The 23,857-nt window shown below is 44.3% G+C and overlaps 1 protein-coding gene across 3 annotated transcripts in view; it reads left to right on the forward strand.

The window, feature by feature from the left end:
- Window positions 1-23,857, forward strand: part of RP1 (RP1 axonemal microtubule associated) — a 187,271-nt gene that overhangs the window by 146,157 nt on the left and 17,257 nt on the right. For all 3 annotated transcript variants that reach the window (XM_079983336.1, XM_079983338.1, XM_079983337.1), the window contains 5 exons: window positions 36-187; window positions 3,630-3,882; window positions 5,181-5,419; window positions 11,210-11,336; window positions 12,471-12,619. In XM_079983336.1, coding sequence (XP_079839462.1) covers window positions 36-187; window positions 3,630-3,882; window positions 5,181-5,419; window positions 11,210-11,336; window positions 12,471-12,619 — 920 coding nt within the window. The remainder of the gene's footprint in view (window positions 1-35; window positions 188-3,629; window positions 3,883-5,180; window positions 5,420-11,209; window positions 11,337-12,470; window positions 12,620-23,857) is intronic.

The following is a 23,857-nucleotide window of genomic DNA, read 5'->3' on the forward strand; positions in this document are numbered from 1 at the left end:
TTGTCACATTTTCTATTGTTTATCTTTTTCCACAGCGGTTACTTACTCAATCAGTGTCCACACAGGAACGTTACCTGCAGCAGAAACAGAAGCAGATGTCTTCATTACAATATTCGGGGAGAATGGGGACTCTTACAAAAGAAGACTTAGGTGTTCAGAGTCATGTGCATACTTTGCAAAGGGTCAGGTAGGCTTAGAATTTGTCTAGCTGCTATTTTGAGGGGCTTTGTAAACTTCAATCAGTGTTCACAACACAGCTACCTCAAGCTCTGCTTTCACTGGCATTGCTATGTGCAATCATGAAAAATTCAGAAAAGACACTTAAGAGGTGTTCCCTCTCTATATTGCTTGCGAAAGTCAAAGAAAAAGGAGCTGCCACATCCAAAACACACATGCAAAACAACTCTTAAATGCTGGCAAATTAGCAGTGCTGATGCTGTCAGAAATAGCCACCTTCTATCATTCAATAACCAAAGGGCTGGAATAAAAAAATAAAAAAGAGGTGGATAAAGGAGCTCTGGGAATGTTTGTACAAGTTTATGGGGGTTTGGAGGAGTCATGAAGTTGCAAAGCTGAGGGGGCTGGGTCCAGACCTAGACATGGCTAGATGGAGACATTGGGGCTCTTTCAGTGAGTCTGTTCTAAACATAACCAAGTCCAGATCCAGACCCGAGTTATTTCCCCATTCAGATCTGCATCTCCTTTGCTTTCCATGAAGACGGATCTGGCTTCTTCAGCTGCTATTCCACAGGGTAGCTGCATGCCAACTGGAAAATCTCTTGCAACTCCAGGAATTCCCATATCATAGCTCCCAAGGACTCTGAGGATATTAAGATAACCTTATATATTTAAAGGATTCTAAATACAATTTGCAGATGACTGTGATGTGCATCAATACCCTGCTGAAACAACTGTGTTTAATGACAGAGAAAGGAGAGCCTCTCAAGCTTTACAGCTGCAGCCTTAAGGGAATATTCCTGGAACTATAAGCGCAGGATGCCATAATTCTAATTTCTATTGACTCTTTCCTATACAAATCACTTCTCTTAAGGAATGTGTATAGAAATAAATACCATGCATATAAAATTTAAACTGGCACTGCTGTAGTTCAACCTCCATTCATTTAATGGGGTTTGTCTGGGAGCTTAATGCAAGACCTGCTGAAATAAATTGAGGTTGAACAGCAGCAGTACTTGGTGAATTGCGCCTATGATATTAGATATTTGCATATAATTCTGAACAGAAATCCAGGATCCAAATCCGATGCAGATATCTCACTGCTGCTTTTAAAAGAAATGCGAAGAGATGGAATATCTGATCACAGAACTGCAACGCCTTGGCTAGTTTGGCCCTTTGTAACCACTAAAACAGCCGAGCAATTGAACAACTTGCACATGAAAATTGTTGAATTTCCCTTCCTAGAGATTTAAAAGAAGAGAGTTGATAAGTATCTGTCAGTGTAGTGAATCCTGCTGCTGCAGGGGTTGAGCTACATGACTCACGAGATCCCTTCCAAAAATTGGGAATCTGATTCAGCCACATTAATAAGCCTAAATTGAATTTACTGCTTGTAGCTGTCACAACTGTATGATAGAAGAAGATGAAGCAATTCAATTAAATCAAATCACAGTGAATGAAGCTGGTTTGTATTGCTTAAGTAATTATCTTTCTAGTTAAATGCTCTCATTGGTTTAATGGGTTAAATGAGTAGGAAATTGTCATTTTGCCTAACTAAAGCAGAATCTAAATCAGGCGAGCCAATTTAATAAAATGGTTTTGCTTTTCATCAATTACATTTCCAATGAAGTGTATGTGTCTTTACACAAAGGGAGAAATAACATAGGACAAAAATACATTCTGGCTAACAGTGAGAGCTGTGTAATTTAATGCATCATAAGGCAAATTCATTGATAACAATGGGGTGATTTTGACCACTGTTTCCGGAGGACTTTGATTTATTGTCCTATTGAAAGGGATTAATGATAGATTTCAAACTGAAAAGTACTAACAGGAAAGAAAGATGAATATTGCTGGTATAGCCTATTATGTACAACTCTGCATATAGTGTGCCATCATAACAAGATTTGCCATTTCAAATAACAAAATCAAAAGTGGTGCAATGTTCCAGAAGTTATTTACAATACATTCTTCTTGACTATTGACTATTTGGGGCTTTTTATACTTCCCATTAAGAGCTGTACTTTGTCATGGTAACTGTTTTTTGGAAGAGTATAAATATGTGAAGGTAAAAATGTCAGAAATTCTATTTTTCTAGTTGAAATTATATTCTCCAGGCTACATTTCCTGGGAGTATTTGTAGAATATACCTGGACCAAAAGATATGTGTAAGAATCTGATTTTTAAAATCATAAAGCATTTCCATTTTATTTTAATTTATTCATGTTTTATTTCATTCTTCTTTGTCTCATTGTATAGAAGTTGTCAACAAGTAAAATTATAGCTGCTGCTGCTGCTTCTTCCATCCATCTGGTCGTCTTGCTACCCACATGTGCCCATACTTCCACCCACCCGCTCATATTCTCTCTCAAATGGGCACACATTCATTCCCTCTAATATAATTTATTCATCCCAACATGCATCTCTGCAGCTGCTACTGCACTGTTGTTTACTGGAAGCTAGAATAGTATTAGAAGTGTTCATTTGCACTAAAAAACCCACACCATTTCCTTGTCTTTATCAAACTCTCATGCACAGAAGACTGATAGCTTTCTGTGGTCAGTCTAATTGGCCATTGTTAGCATTGCCATCTATACTTAGAATTTGAAACACTATAAGGAGTAAAACTTAAGCACACACACACACAAATTGGTTGATTTGTTGTATTGCACTGTGCTGTCATTCACAGAGTTGCTGCTGAGTAGATGGAGAAAATCATGCATGGTATTAGTATGAACCAGTCATTTTCAAGCTTTCTGTGTCCATGGAATCCTTCTCATTTCAAGATTCCTGCCAAAGAACCTTTGCAGAAGAATCGGGGAGGGGGTGTTGTAGGGTCCATATGGGATACTGAAGAGTCCTAATGGCCCATGTGAACTGAGTGTATATCCTTGAATACACCCAGAACTCCCCTGCAGCTCTGTATTGTATGACAAGCTGTGCGGTGGAAATTGAACTTCTATTACTAATACTTTAATTCAGGAATCTTTGCAGGAATTCCATGGTTCCAAACAACACAGTTTGAAAGTCATCAATTTAGACCAAAATACCAGAGAGAGGGAGCTGGCCAATGAGTTTAAATCCTGAAACAGCTATGGATTTGCTGGGTTTATGCTGCACATACTGTTCAGCCACTGTGGTCTACCTGTAAAGTTAACAGCAACAGCTGCATTTAGTTAATAAATCATTTAGTTAATAAATGTATCTCAATCTCAAGTTCCCAAAAGCATTTTAGGCAGGACAGAGTTCTACTAGTCTCTGAACAAGAAGACCTCTGTATATGAATAAGGTATCTAAAAGCTATTGAACCAGTTTTGTGTTTAAGTACCAGTAAAAGGAACAACTGAACAGGAAAACGATTCTCTTTTCTAACAGAGTAGTTGAACTGAGCGATGTTTAATATGTTTTTATTAAGTGGATGTTGGCCCTGCTTTATTTCCTTTTCCCAATAGTTGAATACCTTCAGTGTCCCAGCAATAGATCTAGGAATGTTGAGCAAAGTGGTTGTGGAACACAATAGATCTGGTTATGGAGCGGGTTGGTACCTTGACCGAATAATGATACAAGAATCAGAGAAGAATAGTGACCAGTATGTATTCCTGTGCCAGCAATGGTTGGACAGTGGAGTTGGTGATGGAAAAGTGAAACGAGAGGTGCAACTTCTTGGAAAAGTTAGGAAAGAGAAGCTGGCTGAAAATTTTCATGGTGAGATGCAAAATTATAAAAATATATTAAAGATTCTGTTTTGATAGATTTTATTTTGTCTTTCAGGGATGGGTCTGTTGAAACAAAAAAATGCTATTCAAATATAATATACCTTTATTCTAAGTGACATCATTCATGTATCCTCATGGCATTTTGCAAAGCGGGATAATACAGTTAGTGTGTGTGTGTGTGTGTGTGTGTGTGTGTGAGAGAGAGAGAGAGAGAGAGAGAGAGAGAGAGAGATACAGAGACTAAGAAGTCTAAGAAATGATTTAAAATTAGATTTGGGGATTAGATGCAACAGAAGGTGGTGAGGAGAGAAAAACAAATAGGAGACTTCTTCAGGCATGATGAATGACAGACCAAAGGCTCTTGTATCTGAAGCTATTTCTGATATATCTAATCTGTTCTAGCAGTATTTTCTACCTCACCTACACCCCATTTAGGGTAAAAAAAGTAAAGGTAAACCCCATTTAGGAATGTTGTTTTAAAATGTGATGAACTGAAACATGCCCACAAACCCCTTTCTTGGTCAAGGGGGTGGAGAGAGTGTTGGTGAGGCAGTAGCAGCAGTTCCTGGATGCTACAGACTATCTGGATCCATTTCAGTTTGGGTTTAGGAGCAGTTTTACCACTGAATCAACCTTGGTTGCCCTGATGTGGCTGGGGAAACCCAGCCAGATGGGTGGGATAGAAATAATAAATGATGATGATGATGATGAATGAAGTGCATTGAGAGCAGCTGCTCATCCCTACTTGCTCTTGCCCCACCATTTTTCCCTGGGGAAATGCAATATTTAGCACTGAATAGGAGCAAATGTCAATTGGGTTTTCTTCAGATTGATGCTTGCTCCGATTTATTGCTAAAGAATTACTTCTCCAGAGGAAAGTGGTGTGACAAGGGCAAAACCACTTGGACCTGTGCCTAGAAAGTGTGGGACAATGGGGAAACTGCTCAGACCCATCCTTTCTAGGCACGGGACAAGCATAAGACCGGATGAGCCCTGGAACATGCAGAGTATTACTCTGTCCTTCTTGCTTGATCTCTCAGCAGTTTTTGATCCCATTGATATCATATGAGCAGAAACACTTAAAATTGTAAAACAATGTACAAATTCAGAATAGTATATAAATGATTAACAATCACGGCACTATTGCTAGTATTGAAATATCAAGGGTTTAACTTTTGGCTTATTTCATGCACTCTGTGGCTAACAAAAGTTCAAAATTGTGGAGCAAATTCAGATTTCTGCAACACTACAGTCAATTTGTTATTTCCTACTGATCTGCTTTTCTAGGTACTTGGGATGTCACTGTTACAACTAGAGGCATTTCAAGCAATGCTATGAACCCTAAGTTGACTCTTACGGTTTGTGATGACAAAGGGACATCTTCTTCAGTCTTTATTCCCAAAGGATCATTTCAGAGGGCTGAGGCTTATCAGGCAACACTGGAGCTGGATAAGAAGTCTAATATGATATGCAAAGTTCGCTTGGAAGTAGAAGACACAGATGGGGAAATGTGGCATTGTCGTGAGGTAAATCCTAACTATGCATTTGTATATTATACTGGAAGAAAAAACTTCTTTATATAACCTTGTTGGGCTTCCAGGGACAAGGCTAAATCAAAGGCCCCCGTGTCCATTCCCTCGTTCCTCTTCTTTTGCACAAATGGCCACAAATCACTAGGATATTCTGTTCATGGTTTTTATTAGGGATTAAATGTTACAGCACACTTCACACCCCAACAAAGATAGATCCCCCAGGGCATGAAGACTGCCTCCTGGATTAGGGATTTAGACAGTCCCCTCCAATAGTAAGCCAGAATTTTCACTCAGTAACTTTTGGGTATCCAGTAAAGGTAGTCCAACAGCTCCTTGTTGGCCGGCTTTACCTCTACCTTCCTTCCTACTAGCATGCAGAAGGAGGTGGGGAGCCCTCTTGCTTTTCCCTTGCAGGACTGTTCTACCTCTCTGGAGGCTGAGGCAAATAAGCTCTGTGTCAGTGCATCTCCAGGGACTCAAGAGCAATCCTTTCTTCAGGCATAGCCCACTAGACCCCCAGATTCCTCCAGCCTCATTCCAGTCAGCTTCCCAGCCACAAGGCATTGGTTAGGTGTAGCCTGAAACTTCACGCCTCCCCACTTGCTTGCCTGCTTGTTTAAAGCTATCTTTCTGTATTTCCTACTCATTAATATTCTGCCTGTGTTCTCTGTCTTTGCTGCTGCTTGGATAAATGCATGAATCTGACTTTTGGAACTTTTTGTAAGTAAAGTGTTTTAAACTTACTTTATGACTTCTACAAGAGGGGTAGAAAAGAGAAGAGCACTTTGCAAGTGAACTAAATGGGATAAAAAGGTCTATATTTCCACATTATACTGCTGCTTAACTTTTCTGAGTTTAACTCTGCTACTGAGGCCTCTCTCCTGCTGTTGAATGAGTTTAGCCCCACATTTTGAATTCATTCCCTGTTTAGGGAAGTTTTTAATGTTTAATGCTGTATTGTGTTTTTAATATTCGGTTGGGAGCCACCCAGATTGGCTGGGGAAACCCAGCCAGATGGGCGGGGTATAAATAATAAAATATTATATTATTATTATATTATGTGCCCAGCCAATTCTTTTGTTATTTACCCTACACACATGGGTCGTGTGAATTCATTTTTTTCTCCCACAAGACCTCCACTCTGTCCCCCTGCTCCCCTTTTTCCTATCTGCCTTCTGCACACAGAGAGGAAGCTGCCTATCTTGTCCACCAGCAGGCTGTCTTCTCAGCCACACTTTACTGGCAAGCCTTGCGTCTGCCTCTGAGCAGTTGAAAAATACAGGTATTGTAGAGCTGTCCCCAGCTATCCTTCACAAACCTACTCTCCCACACACACACACTCCCACATATTCCTATTTAAAGGGATGTGATTTTCAGAAAGCATCTTCTAGTTGTGCTCAACAGTTATCTAACAGTCTTATGTAACATAATGCTCAGATCTGTTTGTCACATATCAGACTATTCACATAATATTCATATCTGTTTATAGCAGAACTATTATGGTTTCCATAGTATGCGTCAAAAATTTATTTGGGAAGAAATGTTTTCTTTTTTAAAAAAACAAACATGAATGGTGGGGGCTGGAAAGATTCCCTCCCCGAGTCACTCAGTGAAGTAGTTGACAGGTGGTTAAGAAAACAGAAGGAAGTGTTATTACATAACACAATTACCGATTTCACTATGGTAGTATGATTTCACTGTGATGATTGCCACTGGCTGAGCCAAGGGGTTGGGGGGGCTGGGGGGGCTGATGGGAGCCAGAGTCCAGCGATATCTGCAGGGCTACTGCCTTCCCATCCCTAGTTTGGATGGATGAAAAAAGATGCTTTATTTCTTAGTGGCTGGCTATACTTCACCTCCAGCTGATGTCTTTGAATGATTGTGTTTTGCGCTCCTTCAGTCCTTCCAAGGGCTGGAGTAAACCTGTTTCCTCTCTAATGCAGAGGAGTGACATTGTTCTCTAACATATTTGAACATTTTATGTATTTATTTATTTATTTATTTTGTTTATAATACAGTGATCCCTAAAGAGTTTGCATAAAATATTAAAACTAAAAATAACAAAATATAGCAATGAAAGAGTATATGTGTGTGTGTGTGTGTGTGTGTGTGTATATACATATACAGAAATCTATTATCTAGGGACATGACATGTGCTTAAAAGTAGCTATTGTTTCCACTTCCTGGATTGCATGTGGGTGAGTGTTACCAACTGAGAAGGCCTGCTTTCTAGATATCACAAGGTGACATTCCACTGATCATAGTATAGTCAGCAAAACCTCCTCTGAAGATCTTAGTGATCAGCCAGGTATGTTGGCCTGCTAGGTATCCTGGTCCTAAGTTGTTTAGAGCTTGAACATGGCTCAGTAGCTAGTCGGCAGCTGTAAGAAACGTTCTCATATATTTATTTGGATCAGCTGCACCAAGGTGCTGACTTCAATATTACCTAGTAAAACATGGCTCTATATCTACATATTCTCAAACTGGCTATTATATTCTGGTCTTGCAACTAACAAAGGGAGACAGTGACAATGCCTTGACAAAAGTACCTGCCATGTAAACTGACATCCCAGGAAAGAGGCAGAGCACCAAAGTGACAGCTTCTCCAAGTATGTCTAGGATGCTGAAGCTAACGTCATCAATTGCAGCAAAATAGCTGTGTTGCAGAAAATATAAGGAATTTTCCCTGACAAAATAAAAGTCAAAATGCTTCTGGGGAATAGCTTTTAATTCATAGTTGTAATTGAAAGTCTTGCATTGTTTCTAAATTGCTCCGCTGATGATTTCATTTCCCAAAAGGTGAAAGATGCAAAAAGAGGGTCATATCTTTTGGGCCTTGTCCTCACCAACAGGGAGGAACTGATCAATGAAGTGAAAGTACAGAGAACCTTGGGAGGAAGTGATGCACAAGCAAGGGAAATCTGAGTGTAGTTGAACATACACTCTGGACTTTAAGGAGGCTCATTTCAAAAAGCTAACAGAACTACTAGGTGAAGTCCAATGGTCAAAATCACTCAAAGAGATAGGAGTCCAAGATGGATGGGAGTTTCTTAAAGGTTAACTATTGAAGGCACAAAGGCTGGCAATTCCAACAAGAAAGGAAAGTGGGAGGCACCAAAATAAACCACATAAAAAGCTTACAGATGAGCTGTGTTGGAAGAAGGGACTATATAAGAAATGAAAGAAAGCAGAAATCACAAAGAAAGAGTGTAAAAGAGTAGCCAACAGTTGCAGGGAGAAGGTTGGGTGAGGCAAAGCTCAGAGGGACATCCACTGCCTCACCTGTAGATGTAAAGGAGTTGTGTGTCATCAGCATATTTCTGACTGCATACTCCAAAACTCCAATTAACCCCAGACAGCAGTTTCTTGTAGATGTTAAACAGCACAGGGGATAAAATTGAACCCCGAGGAACCCCACATTGAAGGCTCCACGGGGCTGAAGAACACTCCCCAAGCATCACCCTCTGGGGGGGGATGACCTCCAAATAGGACTGGAACCACCACAAAGTGGTGCCACCCACCCCTAACTTAGACAGCCACTCCAGAAGGATACCATGGTTGATGATATCAAAAGAGGTCTGAGAGGTTGAAGAGAATTAACAGGCACATATTTACCTCTCTCTCTCCCAACAGAGGTCATCACGTAGTGTGACGAAAGCAATTTCTGTTCCGAAACCAGGCCAAAACCCTGATTGAAATGAAAATCAAGAAAATCCATTTTCCCCAACAGCATTTACACAAAATATATTGGGTCTAAATGAAATATTAGATACCGTATTTTTCCGTGTATAAGACTAGGTTCCCCCCCCCAAAAAAAAATAATGTCCAAAATTTGGGGGCATCTTATACATAGATCTCCCCCCCCCCCATTTTCTTAAATTGGAGTCCCCCCCCATGGGGGCGTCTTATAGATGGAAAAATATGGTACTTTCAATAGGTGATATCCAATGAAGTCATGCTCTGAGCAGACCCATCAATGGACTTATTGCTTTACTCAATCTTTGGATATTGGAGTGTGTGTGTGGTTTGTTTTTTATAGCTCTTACAAAACCATGTTTTCTACAGTGTATTCTGAAGTCATTTTTAAAGTAGGGTTTTCAAGAAACATCCTCCACAGAGGGTGATAAATGCACATTTCATAAGTATTTACAGGAAGGAATGTTTTTTCCTGCAAATGCTGGACTGATTCAAACATTCAGAGAATGATAAAAAGGTAAAGGTACCCCTGCCCGTACGGGCCAGTCTTGCCAGACTCTGGGGTTGGTGCGCCCATCTCACTCAAGAGGCCAGGGGCCAACGCTGTCCGGAGACACTTCCGGGTCACGTGGCCAGCGTGACATCGCTGCTCTGGCGAGCCAGAGCCGCACACGGAAACGCCGTTTACCTTCCCGCTAGTAAGCGGTCCCTATTTATCTACTTGCACCCGGGGTGCTTTCGAACTGCTAGGTTGGCAGGCGCTGGGACCAAACGACGGGAGCGCACCCCGCCGCAGGGATTCGAACCACCGACCTTTCAATCAGCAAGCCCTAGGCACTGAGGCTTTTACCCACAGCGCCACCTGCGTCCCCTCAGAGAATGATAGATGGTATTATATATGTAGGGAGATGAACTCTTCTGTGCTGCCTTTGGTGGCAATGTCCCCTGCATACAGGGGTGCAGCATCTGCGATCACCACCTGGGGCAGACACACTGCACCAGAGGTGGGTGGGGTGTGCCGCCAGGCACTGCACTCACCCACCAGAGCCCGCTGCTTCTGCACTGTGGCTGCCTTGTAGCATTGGGCTGTCATGCGAGGAAGCTGCCTCCACAGCTCCCTTGTGCACCAGGTCCCAGCATTGGAGAGGGGTGCTGCCGCCGCCTCTCCAACACTTCTGCCCCTGGGTCAGGCTTGACTTTGGGGTGGAGCTGCAGCCGGCTCATAGTGTTGGGCCACCATCTGAGGAAGCTGCCTCTGCAGTTCCCTCTAGCGTTGGAGAGGGGCGGCAACACTGCCAGTTTCTCCCAGGTCACCCGGGTCAGGCCTGACCCAGGAGTGGAGCTGTCGCCAGCTGATGGCTGCGCCCTCCTTCTTCTATTCAGATGGCCCGGGGCAGCCCTAGGGAGAAGGAGCCAGTGCTACCGCTGCCCCAGCCCCAAAGGGCGGGCCCAGGCACGGCTTCTCTCAATGAGGAAACCTGTTATGGGGGCACCTAGTTGTGCCCCCTTAAAAATGCACCCGAAGCTACACCCCCCAGGTGCCCCCCCCCGGCTATGCCGCTGCCTGAAATTGTGGCTCAACGCTTGTATTTGCACCATGGCTAATGTTTCAATATCTCATTATTTGTACACAATAGATAATCAATAACTATGCTTAGGATATAGCATGCTCTAGTTTTGAACCAGTAGAGCTTAAGTGATCTGAACTGATGGCTGGAGTCTGGGACTTAGGGCTGATTCTCACAATATGACTGCCACGTGGTTGTGTCCGCTTGGAAGATGCTAATTTGGTGTAGACCCCATTGCTGTCTTCAAGGGCTATGGAGTTCTGTATGTCAGCTGGGGACAAACCATAGGACTGGATTGGAAAATCTCTCATCCTCCAGATGATGCTAGATTCCAAATCCCAGGAGCCCCAGCCCATGAAGCTGACAATCAAGGATGATGAACATCTGGAGAACATGGGTCCACCCATCCCTGCCATAGAATGTGTCCATTGGTTTCATGCCCTGTTTGTGAGCTTCCCAGAAACAAACTACAGGCCTACATGGAGCTTGGTTTGATCTATACATATCTCGTTTTGTACAGGTGAAACTTCAGCACAGAAAAAGCAAACAAATCCTGGAATTCCCGTGTGTCCAAGATTTTTCAGATGCTGAAGGAAGCACAGTGGCTGAACTTCCAGTTCTCACAGCTGGCTGCAACTTTTTAGCAGGTTTGTTAATTGCCACACAGATTTGTTTGCTTGTTTATTTCATTTGAAGCATTTTTACCTCACTCTTCAGCTAAAAGGGCACTCAGAGCTGCTTTCATCAGATTTGTAACACACACACACACTCACACACACACACACACGTCCCTGCAGACTTAAAGATTTAAAATACACAATAAAAAAAGGAAAATGGGAAGAGTAGGGAAGAGGAAAATAAGAAAACACTGACACCAATTTCCTCAGTGGTGCTTCTGATCAGCTGGAATAGAAACAATTCAGGGAGAGAAGTCCTATGGAGCAGATCTCTCAGCAGAGCCAATGGGGTGGCCCTGCATCTCATGCTTTTCTCTGTTACAGCCTGAAGAAAGGCTGCTGCTGGTGACACATGAGAATTGGCAAAGTCAGAAAAGGGAAAATCTTATAGTTCTGCTTATTTTACTGTGCAACATTTAGCTAAAATTACCATTCACAGGCTGGGAATAGCTCAGTAAGTCCTCAGTACGCAGAGTGGATACTAATGCCAGCATTGTAAATCCATGTAAAAGCCACTTCTTCTGTTGCTCTATGACCAGTAGACTTGCCGCTTGTGAAGATCCACACACACACAAACAAGTTATTCAAGGAAGAAGAGCTAGAAGAAGAGAAGATGCTCTTGTGTATAATCCCTGACCACCAAGAGGGCTTAGCAATGCTGCAGGAAATGTCTGCAGCATGTCTTTTTTCACTACTATCCCACAAGGACAACCTCATTTCTCACTCACACACTCATTCTCCAGACCAGCACATGGCCAGCACACTTATATGCACACAACCTGCCTTTTTGCCTGGGAGTGATAAGGGGCTTCCAGAAAGGCTCTTAGGGTAGCAGCCAACTTAGAGCAGACCTACTGAAATTAATGGACCTACCTTTCTCCTGCTTATTAATTTCAGTGTGCCTACTGTGAGCAAAACTTAGTTACATGCCACCCTTAGTATTGTAAAAAGTGCTCAGGAACCAATCCCAAGGCTTCCTCCCTGAGGTCCTGCCAGTTGCTGTGCAAACTGAGGCCCACCCAGCAGTCTCCTAATAAAAGGATAGTGCTATTAACTTGTATGTGTTTATTGAGTGAGAGTCAATACCTCTTGCTTTTTCTACAGTTAAACAGTATGTTCTGTACATCTCAACGGACTCCTCCCCAGAATCAGGAACAGACTCAGATGTGTACGTCACTTTGAAAGGATCCATGGGAGACACTGGCAAGAGGAAATTAGTTAGGAATGGAAAGGACATTTTCGCCAAGGGGAAGGTAGGTTGCCAGGTGCACTGTCTTGCAACAATACCTGTTTTGTAATGATTTGCATTACAGAAACTACAGATGCACAGTGGCGTACGAAGGGGGGGCAGAGGGAGTGGGCCACCCCGGGTGCCACCCAGGGGGTGTGTGACACGATGGGCCACTGCCTCCCCCCAGGTGTGGAGCAGCGAAGTGTGCACCCGCAGTCAGTATGGGCGCCGCTTGCTGCATCCGTATGGGCTGATGCTCGCACAGCATCCGTACAGGCTGTTACACATACACAGCCCAATCAGGCTGCCGCTCACGCACGGGCATCCATACGGGCTGCCACTCGCACGGTGTCCGATCAGGCTGCTGTGCGTGTGCAATCCAATCAGGCTGCCCAGCGGTACACCCTGACCCTCAGCGTACATCCAGATGTTTTGGATTATTATTATAGTTATAAAATTTATTACCTTCACTTCAGCAGGTTCTGGGGCGGGTTACAACAATTTAAAATTCAGAATGAAAAAACAATTATAGGAATACAATGGATACTGAAAACACACATTCAGATTGGAATTCACTGGCTGGCTGGTACTGAGGGGAGTTGTAGTCCAAAATGTCTGGAGAGCAGGCTCCTCTATAAAATTTGTCATGGCTGTATGTGAGATTATAGGTTGTTCTTGTAAGGGTAAGCCTGCTCTTTACTACTGGCGGATTACGTATAGTAGAAAGCATTCCCCTACATGCAAAGGAGAATGAATCACATTCTACCAAGCAGTTGCTTTCCTAATTAGATGTCATGAGAGAGGTCTTTGCCTGTGTAATTATACCACGGCTTTAAATTGTGGTAATATATTATTTTCTTTATTGCATGCACTTTTATTTTCATCTCCTTCTGCTGCCTTCAAGCTTCTAAAAGATTCAGCTTCTCATGAAGAAAACTACCTTGAGCAATACTTTACATATGCAGACAATATTATAAAATAAAATTATTACCTGCAATTTAATGAGTACTTTCAATAGGATAATTTTGTCTCTTTCTTGGTATTTCTTAAAATATACCGGTGATGGGTGGATCGTAAGCTCATGAAGCCACAAACCCCTTTCTTCAACATTAGGATACTAAACCAGTTTGCTGGGCCACACCCCGGGGGATTTTTCTACTGACCTTTACAGATTCACTGTCTGTGAACATGCCAGGACATTTCCCCCTTCTTCTGGAAAAAGGCCACAATCCACAGTGGTCCTTTAGGCATGCACATGAGGTTGCAGATACCCAGTGAGATTTATGGATTTTTTTTAAAAAAACAGGCAACCCAAAGCAGCAGCCTCCACTACTCTATCACCTCGGTAACTGTTTTTGAAACTCCATTAAGCATCAAAAGCATTTTGTCATGTGACACAGGAGGAGTAGGGGCTGGCTGCATTGATTTAGAAAGAAAGGCAGAAGTTCTATAGGGCACCCATAGCTAAACAGATCCTTCCATATATTATAGCCCTTGAATCGGAAGACATGGAATACTGCATGCCAATTCAGAAGTGTGCTGAAATTGTGGGTTGAATTTCAGTGCAAGGTCATGGGTTTATTTAATTAATACATTTTTCTTATACTCCCCTTTGTTACCATAAGGGAACTAAGCATGTGTGTGTGTGTGTGTGTGTGTGTGTGCGCGCACACACACACACACACACATACACACCATTTGTTTTCATTATTTGATAACATAATATAACATAATTTTATTACGATCAAAGACCAGCTTGAAAAGCACAACTGGGACAGCTTTCACAAGAATAAAAAATACATTTAAAACATTGTACAACAACAGTTTAAAGATTAAAATCTGAGATAAACGCATTGCCAGGGAACTGCCATTGGAGAGTCAGGTGGAGGAAGGGCTCAAGGAGGCTAGGAGACCCTCAGATGCTGAGGAAGGAACCAGCAGGGGGAGAGAGAGAGTTCCCGCAGAAACTCAGTCAGAGGGATGGCTCCAAGATACTTCCAGTGAGAACAGCGGAGAGGTTTCAGGACCTCCGCTGGGGACGCCTACTCCACGCAGGAAACTGTTATGCAGAGAATCCAGAAGGAGAGTTTCCGTTAAGGAACTCTTATGTTGGCGTAAATTCCGGAAGCGCCCACTGACGGATTCTGCCAGCGATTGAGGTAGCCATGCATCCATGGCTCCGCGGACTGGGAGAGTTTAGAAACTGATTGCATGAGTTGAGAACTCAACCATTTACGCACAAGCAGCCCCTTAACCCATTACAGCAATCCGTCAGTCTTCGACGCTGCGTGTGCGAAAGAGAGGCATCATGAGCAACCCAACTGGAGACGGAGCAGCGGGAGGAGCTGGAGCGGGACCAACTCTGGAGGAGAGAAACAGAGCGTTGGAACACCAGCTGGCACTGCTAACGGCGTGTCTCGAGGAGAGGAGAGCTCAGGATGCACAGGGGAAGCCCACCCCCATCGCAAGGAAGGTACTGGGGTTGGTGCAGAAATTTGGGGGTGACCCACAAGCTACCAAGCCTTTAAGACAGAAATGCAGTACACACTGAACCTGCAGTTTGATGACTTTGCAGATGAGGAATCAAGAGTGGCTTTTGTGATTGGGCACCTCGAGGGGGGAGCTAGAGAATGGGTGAGGCCCCTGATGGCATCGAATAATGATGCCCTAAAAGACTTGCGGAAATTCTTTATCGCGATGGACTTGATGTTTTCCAGCCAGATTGAACAGGGCGTGGTATGCAGACAGTTAATGGCATGCAAACAGGGGAATCAGTCCGTCCGAGAGTATTGGACACAGTTTACCATGCTCATACATAAATTGGGGTGGGACCTGTCTTCGGACCCGATTCAAATGCTGTTTGAAGAAGGGCTAGCCCCGGCGGTGAAAGATGAACTTTCCCACGCGCCCCGTCCGGAGTCTATGGATCAGCTGACCAAATCGGCTCTTGCGATTGGAGCACGCCAAGAGGCAAGGGCTCTGGAGAAGCGGGAAGGGAGAGGAGAGCGTTGGAGTGATTTCCGCATTCCTGAGATGCCGGAGCAACCTTCCCCGCCAGTGGAACCAATGGAGATTGGGACTGCGCACGCGCACGGAATTTCAAACGTCAACGAAGGGCGGAAGAAGGAGGGGAAGAGCGCCAAAAAATGCTTCCTCTGCCAACAGCCAGGACATTTTGCCAGAGTGTGCCCACAAAGGAAGGGATGGCAAGGAATGGTGGGAGCTGTTGGGAGTGAGGAGGAGGGGGTTAAGGAGCAAGTAAAAGCCAACGCCTGGCTGCCAGCGACAGGGCACAGCAGCCAGGCCAAGGATCAGTGAACGTGCCCAAGCCTGAACCCCCAAGAGCGGCTCTAATCGTGGAGGTGCTGCTAGAGCTACCCAATGGACATCCACTCACGATAAAAGCCCTGTTAGACTCAGGCAGCTCCTGCAATTTCATGAGTAAGGAGTTTGCATCAGAGCACCAGATACAGACACTGCCCTTAAGGAATTCCTTGCAGGTGACCACGATTGATGGGAGGGAACTTCTGGGAGGGGAAGTGAGCCAACAAACGGTCCCCATGACAATGAGGGTGGCAAGGCACACGGAAGTCATTGCATTTCACGTAGCCACCCTGGCGGGGCCGCCCATCATATTAGGAATGAGCTGGCTGGCGTTACATGACCCGCTAGTGGGATGGCACCAGCGGACAGTCTCTTTTGGGTCAGCTCATTGCCTAGAACACTGCAAGGGAAGAGAAACTCAGGGGTTGGCTAGGGCAAGTCTGGCAGGGATGGTGGTGGGAGAAAAGGGAGAAATACCACCACAATACGCAGACCTGAGTGATGTTTTCAGTGAGAAGGAAGCAGATAGACTGCCCCCGCATAGACCCTTTGACTGTCAAATTAACCTACTCCCGGGAGCCCAGCTACCAGTGGGCAAACTGTATGCTATGTCGGACAGGGAGATGCAGGAGTTAAGGGAGTTCATAGACAAGAACCTGAAACGAGGGTTCATCAGGGAGTCAAGAGCGGTGGGGGGTAGCCCAGTGTTTGTTTGTGAACAAAAAGGACTCGAAAAAACCCAGGTTGGTCGTGGACTTCCGGGCCGTCAATTCGGTGTCAGAACCAGTAGCCTTTCCCATGCCCAGGATTGACGACATTCTGACTAGGGTGAGGAAGGGAAAGATTTTTACCAAGCTGGACCTGAGGGGGGCGTATAACCTGATACGGATGAGGAAGGGGGATGAATGGAAGACCACCATGTTCACCCCCTTGGGGGCCTTTGAGTATCTCGTTATGCCCTTCGGATTACAGGCGGGCTCAGCCTGCTTCCAATCCTTCATGCATCACGTCCTGGGACCTCTGCTCTATAAGAACTGTGTGGCCTTCTTAGATGATATGTTAGTCTACTCAGAGGACGAGGAGCAGCATGTCCGAGATGTCCGGGAGGTCCTAAGCAGGCTGCAAGCAAACCAGCTGTGGGTAAAACTGGAGAAGTGCCAGTTCCATACCAGAGAGGTGGAGTTCCTGGGGTACCATTTGTCAGACAAGGGATTGGCCATGGATCCCAGTAAAGTCCAAGCGGTACTGGAATGGAAGACACCCAGAACCAGGAAGGACGTGCAGAGATTCCTGGGGTTTGGAAACTTCTATCGGAAGTTCATCAAAAACTTTGCCCACTTAACGGCGCCCATCACCGATTGTCTCAGTAGTAAGAAGAAATTCGCCTGGACGGAAGAGGCGCAGCGAGCGTTTGAACAGCTAAAGAAAGTGTTTGCGTCGGAGGAACAGCTCTTGCACGTAGATCTACAGAAGCCGATGAAGGTAGAGACGGACGCATCTGATCGAGCGGTAGGGGCGGTGCTTCTCCAGCCGGGAAAAGATGCGTCGGACTGGAGACCGTGTGCCTTCTTCTCGCGGAAGTTGAATAAATCCGAAAGGAGCTACACAGTGTACGACCGGGAGCTGCTCGCCATTCATAAAGCGTTTCGGCGGTGGTGACACCTGCTGATTGGAGCGCAGCACAAGGTCCAGGTGTGCACGGACCACAAAAATCTGGAATATTGGAGAACGGCCCGAGTACTGAACCAGAGACAAGTGAGATGGGCACAGGAGTTCTCCAAATTCCATTTTGAGATTCGCTACGTACCGGGACCAGAGAACGTCAGGGCGGACGCTCTCTCTCGAAAGCCAGAGTATATGGAGCGCCCGAGGAAAGGCATATTATCCCAGAGGACCACTGGGTTTGTGGAGCAGCATTGGTGGGGCAAAGGGAACTGGTAGAAGGGACAGAGAACGATGAATACGCCCAAGATAAGCTCAGAGGGCTCAGGGGAGCCGGGGAGAACACAGGGGGGTTTGAAGAAAGGAACGGGGCGTTGTATTACAAAGGGGCATTGTACATACCGGAAGGGGAACTGAGGGGTAGAGTACTCAAACAACTACACGACAGCCCCACCACAGGGCACTTTGGGCAACACAAAACCATGTGGTTAGTTACCAGGCAGTTCTGGTGGCCCAAGGTGAGGGAAGATGTACGAGAGTATGTAAGGGGGTGCGACCGCTGCCAGCGAGCAAAGGGGGAGAGGGCGGCACCGGCGGGGTTGCTGGAACCATTACCCACACCCGAATGGCCATGGGAGGCAGTTTCCATAGATTTTATGACGGATTTACCAAAATCCAAGGGGAAGACTGCGGTAATGGTAGTGGGAGACCTGTTAACCAAGATGTGCCACTTTATAGCTTGCTCACATGCGGTGACAGCGGAAGAAACAGCCAGGTTGTTTATAGAACACGTTTTTAGGTTACATGGCGCCCCCTTGAGGGTGGTCTCAGACAGAGGGAAACAATTTACGTCCAGGTTCTGGAGGAAGCTCATGAGCTTACTGCACGTAGAGGTCAATTTCTCGACCGCCAGACACCCAGAAACAAATGGGCAGGCGGAAAGGGCAAACAGTATTCTGCAACAATATCTGAGGTGTTATGTAAATGACAGAGAGAATGATTGGTAGAGAAATTGGCCCTGGCCGAATTCGCCTACAATAACGCGGAAAATGTGTCCACGGGCATGAGTCCATTTATGGCCAATTACGGGTGTCACCCTAGGGCCTTTCCAGGGGAAGGAGGGGAAAGATGGAGCGTACCGGCAGCGGAACATTTCGTGGAAGAAATGGAAGCCATACATCAACAGCTCAAGATGAATTTGGATAGGGCCAAGGAAGAATACAAGAAGCAGGCAGATAGGAGCAGAAGGGAAGGAGAGACCATAAGGGTGGGGGACCGGGTGTGGTTGTCAACACAAGGGTTGCCATTCAAGGGCGGGTGCAAGAAATTGAGGCCGAAACGACTGGGACCCTTCGAAGTTATACAACAGGTCAATCCGGTGGCCTTCAGACTCAGGTTGCCAGACAACATGAAACTGCATCCAGTATTCCATAGGTCATTACTGTCACCATACCGGGAGGGGCGGGAATTTTTGGGACGTGAAGGTGAGGTTCCCGCGGCACCGGAAGTAGAAGAGAGGGAAAGCAGCAGTCATGTAGCAGAAATACTCGACTCTCGGTGGAAGGGTAAACAGGTGGAGTACTTAGTGGCATGGGAAGGGGAACCAGAGTCCGAAAATACCTGGGTACCGGCAGAAACGGTTGATGATGAGGTTTTAGTGGGAACGTTTCATCTCCGGCACCCAAGGAAGCCTCAGCCCTTGGCTAGGTTCTGGGAGGAACACTTCGGCACCACTGACGAAGAAGGGGAGTTCGAGGGGTTCCCAGAATCAGGACAAGAAGAGGAAGAAGAATCAGATGGGGAAGAGTATTCGGGAAGAAGGGACAGTAGTACGTGGAGGGCGGTTTTCGAGTCATCCGAAGATGAGGAGGATTCTTTCAGGGGGTTCCCAGCCTCACCACCCAGAGAAGAGGGGGAAACGGGGGGTGAGGGGGGTCCTGGAGGGGAGGTGGATGTCAGGGAACTGCCATCGGAGAGTCAGGTGGTGGAAGGGCTCAAGGAGGCTAGGAGACCCTCGGATGCTGAGGAAGGAACCAGCAGGGGGAGAGAGAGAGTTCCCGCAGAAACTCAGTCGGAGGGATGGCTCCAAGATACTTCCAGTGAGAACAGCGGAGAGGTTTCAGGACCTCCGCTGGGGACACCTACTCCGCGCAGGAAACTGTCACGCAGAGAATCCAGAAGGAGAGTTTCCGTTAAGGAACTTATGTTGGCGTAAATTCCGGAAGCGCCCACTGACGGATTCTGCCAGCGATTGAGGTAGCCATGCATCCATGGCTCCGCGGACTGGGAGAGTTTAGAAACTGATTGCATGAGTTGAGAACTCAACCATTTACGCACAAGCAGCCCCTTAACCCATTACACGCATATTTGATACAACATTGCACAGGAACTGTGAGGAGATATATAATTGGATAGAAGCATTCCTAATAAATCCTTATCAATATTGCCTGGTGTTTGCTACAGAGATCCTACAAAATTATCTCGCTAAGTAAGTGTGGTTGCCTATAAAAATGTTCCATTCTCCTGATTGATTTATATGGTCAGGACTGAAAAATATCAGTCTTTAAATATGATGGGATCATTTGATCCTTGCCTTAGCTGTGATTTTTTTTTTAATATGTTTACTTTTGGAAACTGTATGTTTGTATATTATGTGTGTTTTTCCCCCTTAAACTAAAAACAGAAAAGAAACTCCAGTAGAATTGACTCATTTTTAGTCAAGCAGATATGTACCTTGAGTCCCCCCCCCCTTTCTACTCTGCAGCAAGGGAACCTGGAAACAGGGAAGTGAAGGGTTTTACATTATCTCAGGTGTGGAATTTGCATGCTACACCTTAACAGTTGTTGTGACATTTTAAAATGTGCTTTGCCTAGCAATAATTTCCCCCCTGACTCTACAGTAACTGCCACTCAATGTAACCAAGTTCCTGTTTAATATCATGTCAAAATATGGCATTAGCCTCATACAAATGCCACGACTGTTATAAACAGCAGATTAATGATGTAGAAATATATCAGAAAGTCTGAAATATTTAAATACATTTTCAAGATATGAGAAAACTGGGGCCCTTTGCACTGGCTGAGCATCATCTGTAATCTGAAGATTGCTTCACAAATGACAGTCAAAAATTTGATTACATTTTAGCATTCTGAAAATTACAGCTGTGTGTGACAGGACCAGGTGAAGACCTTGTTGAGCCTATGGAGCAGATGAGCAAGTCAATATATTGCTTCACATGTCTATTGGCTTGTCTGAAAAGAAACAAACAAAAAGTTGTTCATCAAGTCATTTGGCTGATTGACAGCATCTGAAAAACAGCATTATTGTTGTGTGATCCTATGTGTGTGATCCTATTAGCTTTTTCCTACTCCAAAGGGTAAGACTCGAACCAATGGATTCAAGTTACAAGAAAGGAGAATCCAGCCAAACATCAGGGAGACCTTTCTGATAGTAAGAACTGTTGAACAGTGAGATGAACTCCCTCAGAAGGTGGTGGACTCTCCTTCCTTGGAGGTTTTTAAGCAGAGGTGGATGACCATCTGTCACAGATACTTTAGCTTGGATTCCTGCCTTGCAGGCATTTGGACTAGATGACCCTCAGTGTCCCTTTCAACTTTACAATTCTATGATTCCATTAACTGCAGTTCTTCAAATAGCATAAACCAGCAGCACAAAAACCAGGCAGATGCTGCTGCAGGTGCAGGCCAGGATTAGAGAGGAGTGTGGCTTGGGAAGAATCCTGAGGCACAAATCGAGAGGCTTGAAGAGCCACGTTCAGCCTCTGGGTCTGAAGTTTTGTACTTCTCTTATAGGGAGTACAACCCCATCCAACAAAGGCTATGCACTTTGCGCAAATCAGTAGAAACCCTCCATTACCTCCATCTTTCCTGGATTAAGCTTCAACTTGTTTGCCTGCATCCAGCCTATCTGCATCTGACAGAGTTCAAAACCACCAGTCCCCTCCTGCGATCAGATGAGAAAGAGAGACAGAGCTGGCTATCACCAGCATCCAGACAACACTTCAGATTAAATCTTGGGGGAACCTTGCCTAGCAGTTTCATTATGTACAAACTGAAACCCTGCAGTCCCAAAGGCCAGAGTAGCATTCCCCCAGCAGCAGCATCTGGGATGTGCTCTCCCAAAACTGAGCTATTGACCAGAGCAACTGAAGTGCAAGGCCCCACTATTATTATTATTATTATTATTATTATTATTATTATTATATTTATGCCCTATCTTTTTCAGTGTCAGGACCCCCCCCCCCAATGAGTAAGCTTCCTGAGAACTCCAAAAGAACAAATAACTAAGTAATCAATAAAGCTTAATGTGCTTTCTCCGGCAACTCTTAAAGTAATAATTTATCCATTTTTCAGCAGCCCTCTTCCATATAATTGTAGCAGCTTGTGCTGGCACAGTGACTTTCCACAGGAGTAGTTCTTGCACGTTACGGTCACCACTTGTGGATATTTCCCAGCAACCCCTGCCAAAGAGGATGTAACATGTATATAAGCCCTCTAGCCTGTGTATTTGAGGCAATGCCTATTGTAAAGTAAAGGTTACAGGTCTTTGTGACTCTGGTTTTCTACCAAAAGCAAATAAAGCTATATTTATTCTAGTGACAATAACATAGATTGCATTTCCCCCTAGATTATTTTTCTGTTGTAGTCATTCCAGTTTTCTTTATTGGCTTTCTTTAAATCAATAACTTTATTCATGTGTTTCTTATTTATAGAGCACAGCTGCACAGAGCTAAGAATGGGGGCATGTTTTTAGCCCAGCTCCATATAATGTATGCAGGCTACACCAGTTTCTGTTTATACCATTTTTAGTCTAGCATCCATATAGGAATGACTCCCAAGAATGCAGACTTCAGTTCCAACTTTTTCTCAAGAAACACTTTTGCCTTTTGGTCACACGAATCTTACACTCCCAATGTTGCATCTCTTTCTTTCAGTAGCCATATGTCACATGTGGTTGTGTGGACACAAAAACCAATGCACAAGTTCCTGCTCACAACCTGATTGCAATGAGCCCCTCTTCATGAGCAGGAGTTCATGCATTAAATTTTCTGTTCCCACAACCACACGTGGTATGTGGCTACTGAAAGGCAAAGACATGATGGCCAGGTGTGGCTAAAAGCACACCCCTGCTCCTTGCTTATTCCCTCAATGTGATCAATGTGACGTGTTAATAGGGCTAATGTTACTCTTACTTTTAGCAAAATCTTGTTTTAAACTCATTAGTACCTTCTGAAATAAATTCAAATCCTTACTTTTTCAATATTAAGTAGGGTATTTCTTTTGTTAAAAAAATGGTTCTCCTGTTTCTTCATCTTATCTATATTGTTTTCTATCATTTGGATGTCAAAGGGTGTTAAATGCAAATCCTTATAGAGGAAAAATATATATCAGAATTTGTTAAAGGGGAAGATTGGCAAGTACTAGCCATTTGTGGGATCCTTTTACTGCTATTTCTATTCATAGACGTCCCAGTTTTCAAATTAAGGACAATGCTCTTTATGCCACTTCCACCAGACTCCATCTCTGTAATTCTATTTTAGGGAATAAAGTATCTCCAAAAGAAAGAGGGGAATAATCAGGCCACAAACTAGGAGTTATGAATCTCAGCTTAAATAATTTTTTTTTTAAAAAAAAATCCAAGCCTGGCTATAACAGTTTCCTTTAGCTTCTAGGGAAGTATTTAAAATTGAAAGTGGGGATTATGGAAAATGAGTAGAAATTAAGGGCTATGGGAAGCAATTGACATTCAAGACCTGCAGATGAGGGGTATGGTGTGCCTGATTCTTCATTTCCATTTTTGCTGGGAATATTTTTGCTAACTAACCATCAAATCTGAACTACCGGTACTGAAGATATGTGATTGATGTTTATGCAAAGACTGTTTATTTTGAATCCGTTGCTGATAAGACAGCTACTTGCTGCCATAAACAGAAAGAGAAAGCTTTCGGAGCTGACATTGATAAATGCGGGATAAAGCCAACTCAGGTTAAAGAAAGTTGATTGGCATTTTCAGAACATGAGGCTTTGGGAAACATTTCTGTGCATTAAGGTAATGTGTGGTACATTAAGGATATCACAAAAAATATGGAGTTTATAACAGTGGAAATGAAAATATGAAAGGGCTTGCTGTGATTTTTAAGGGAATTTGCTTGCTTTCTAAGACAGAACAATTGAAATTTCGGTTTGGGACTTCTCTCTGTGACCAAGAAGATAAAACACATATAACTTCAAAGCAATATGATTTCAACAAGAG

This window comes from Podarcis cretensis, assembly GCF_951804945.1.
Source record: "Podarcis cretensis genome assembly, chromosome: 7".
Lineage (NCBI taxonomy): Eukaryota > Metazoa > Chordata > Lepidosauria > Squamata > Lacertidae > Podarcis > Podarcis cretensis.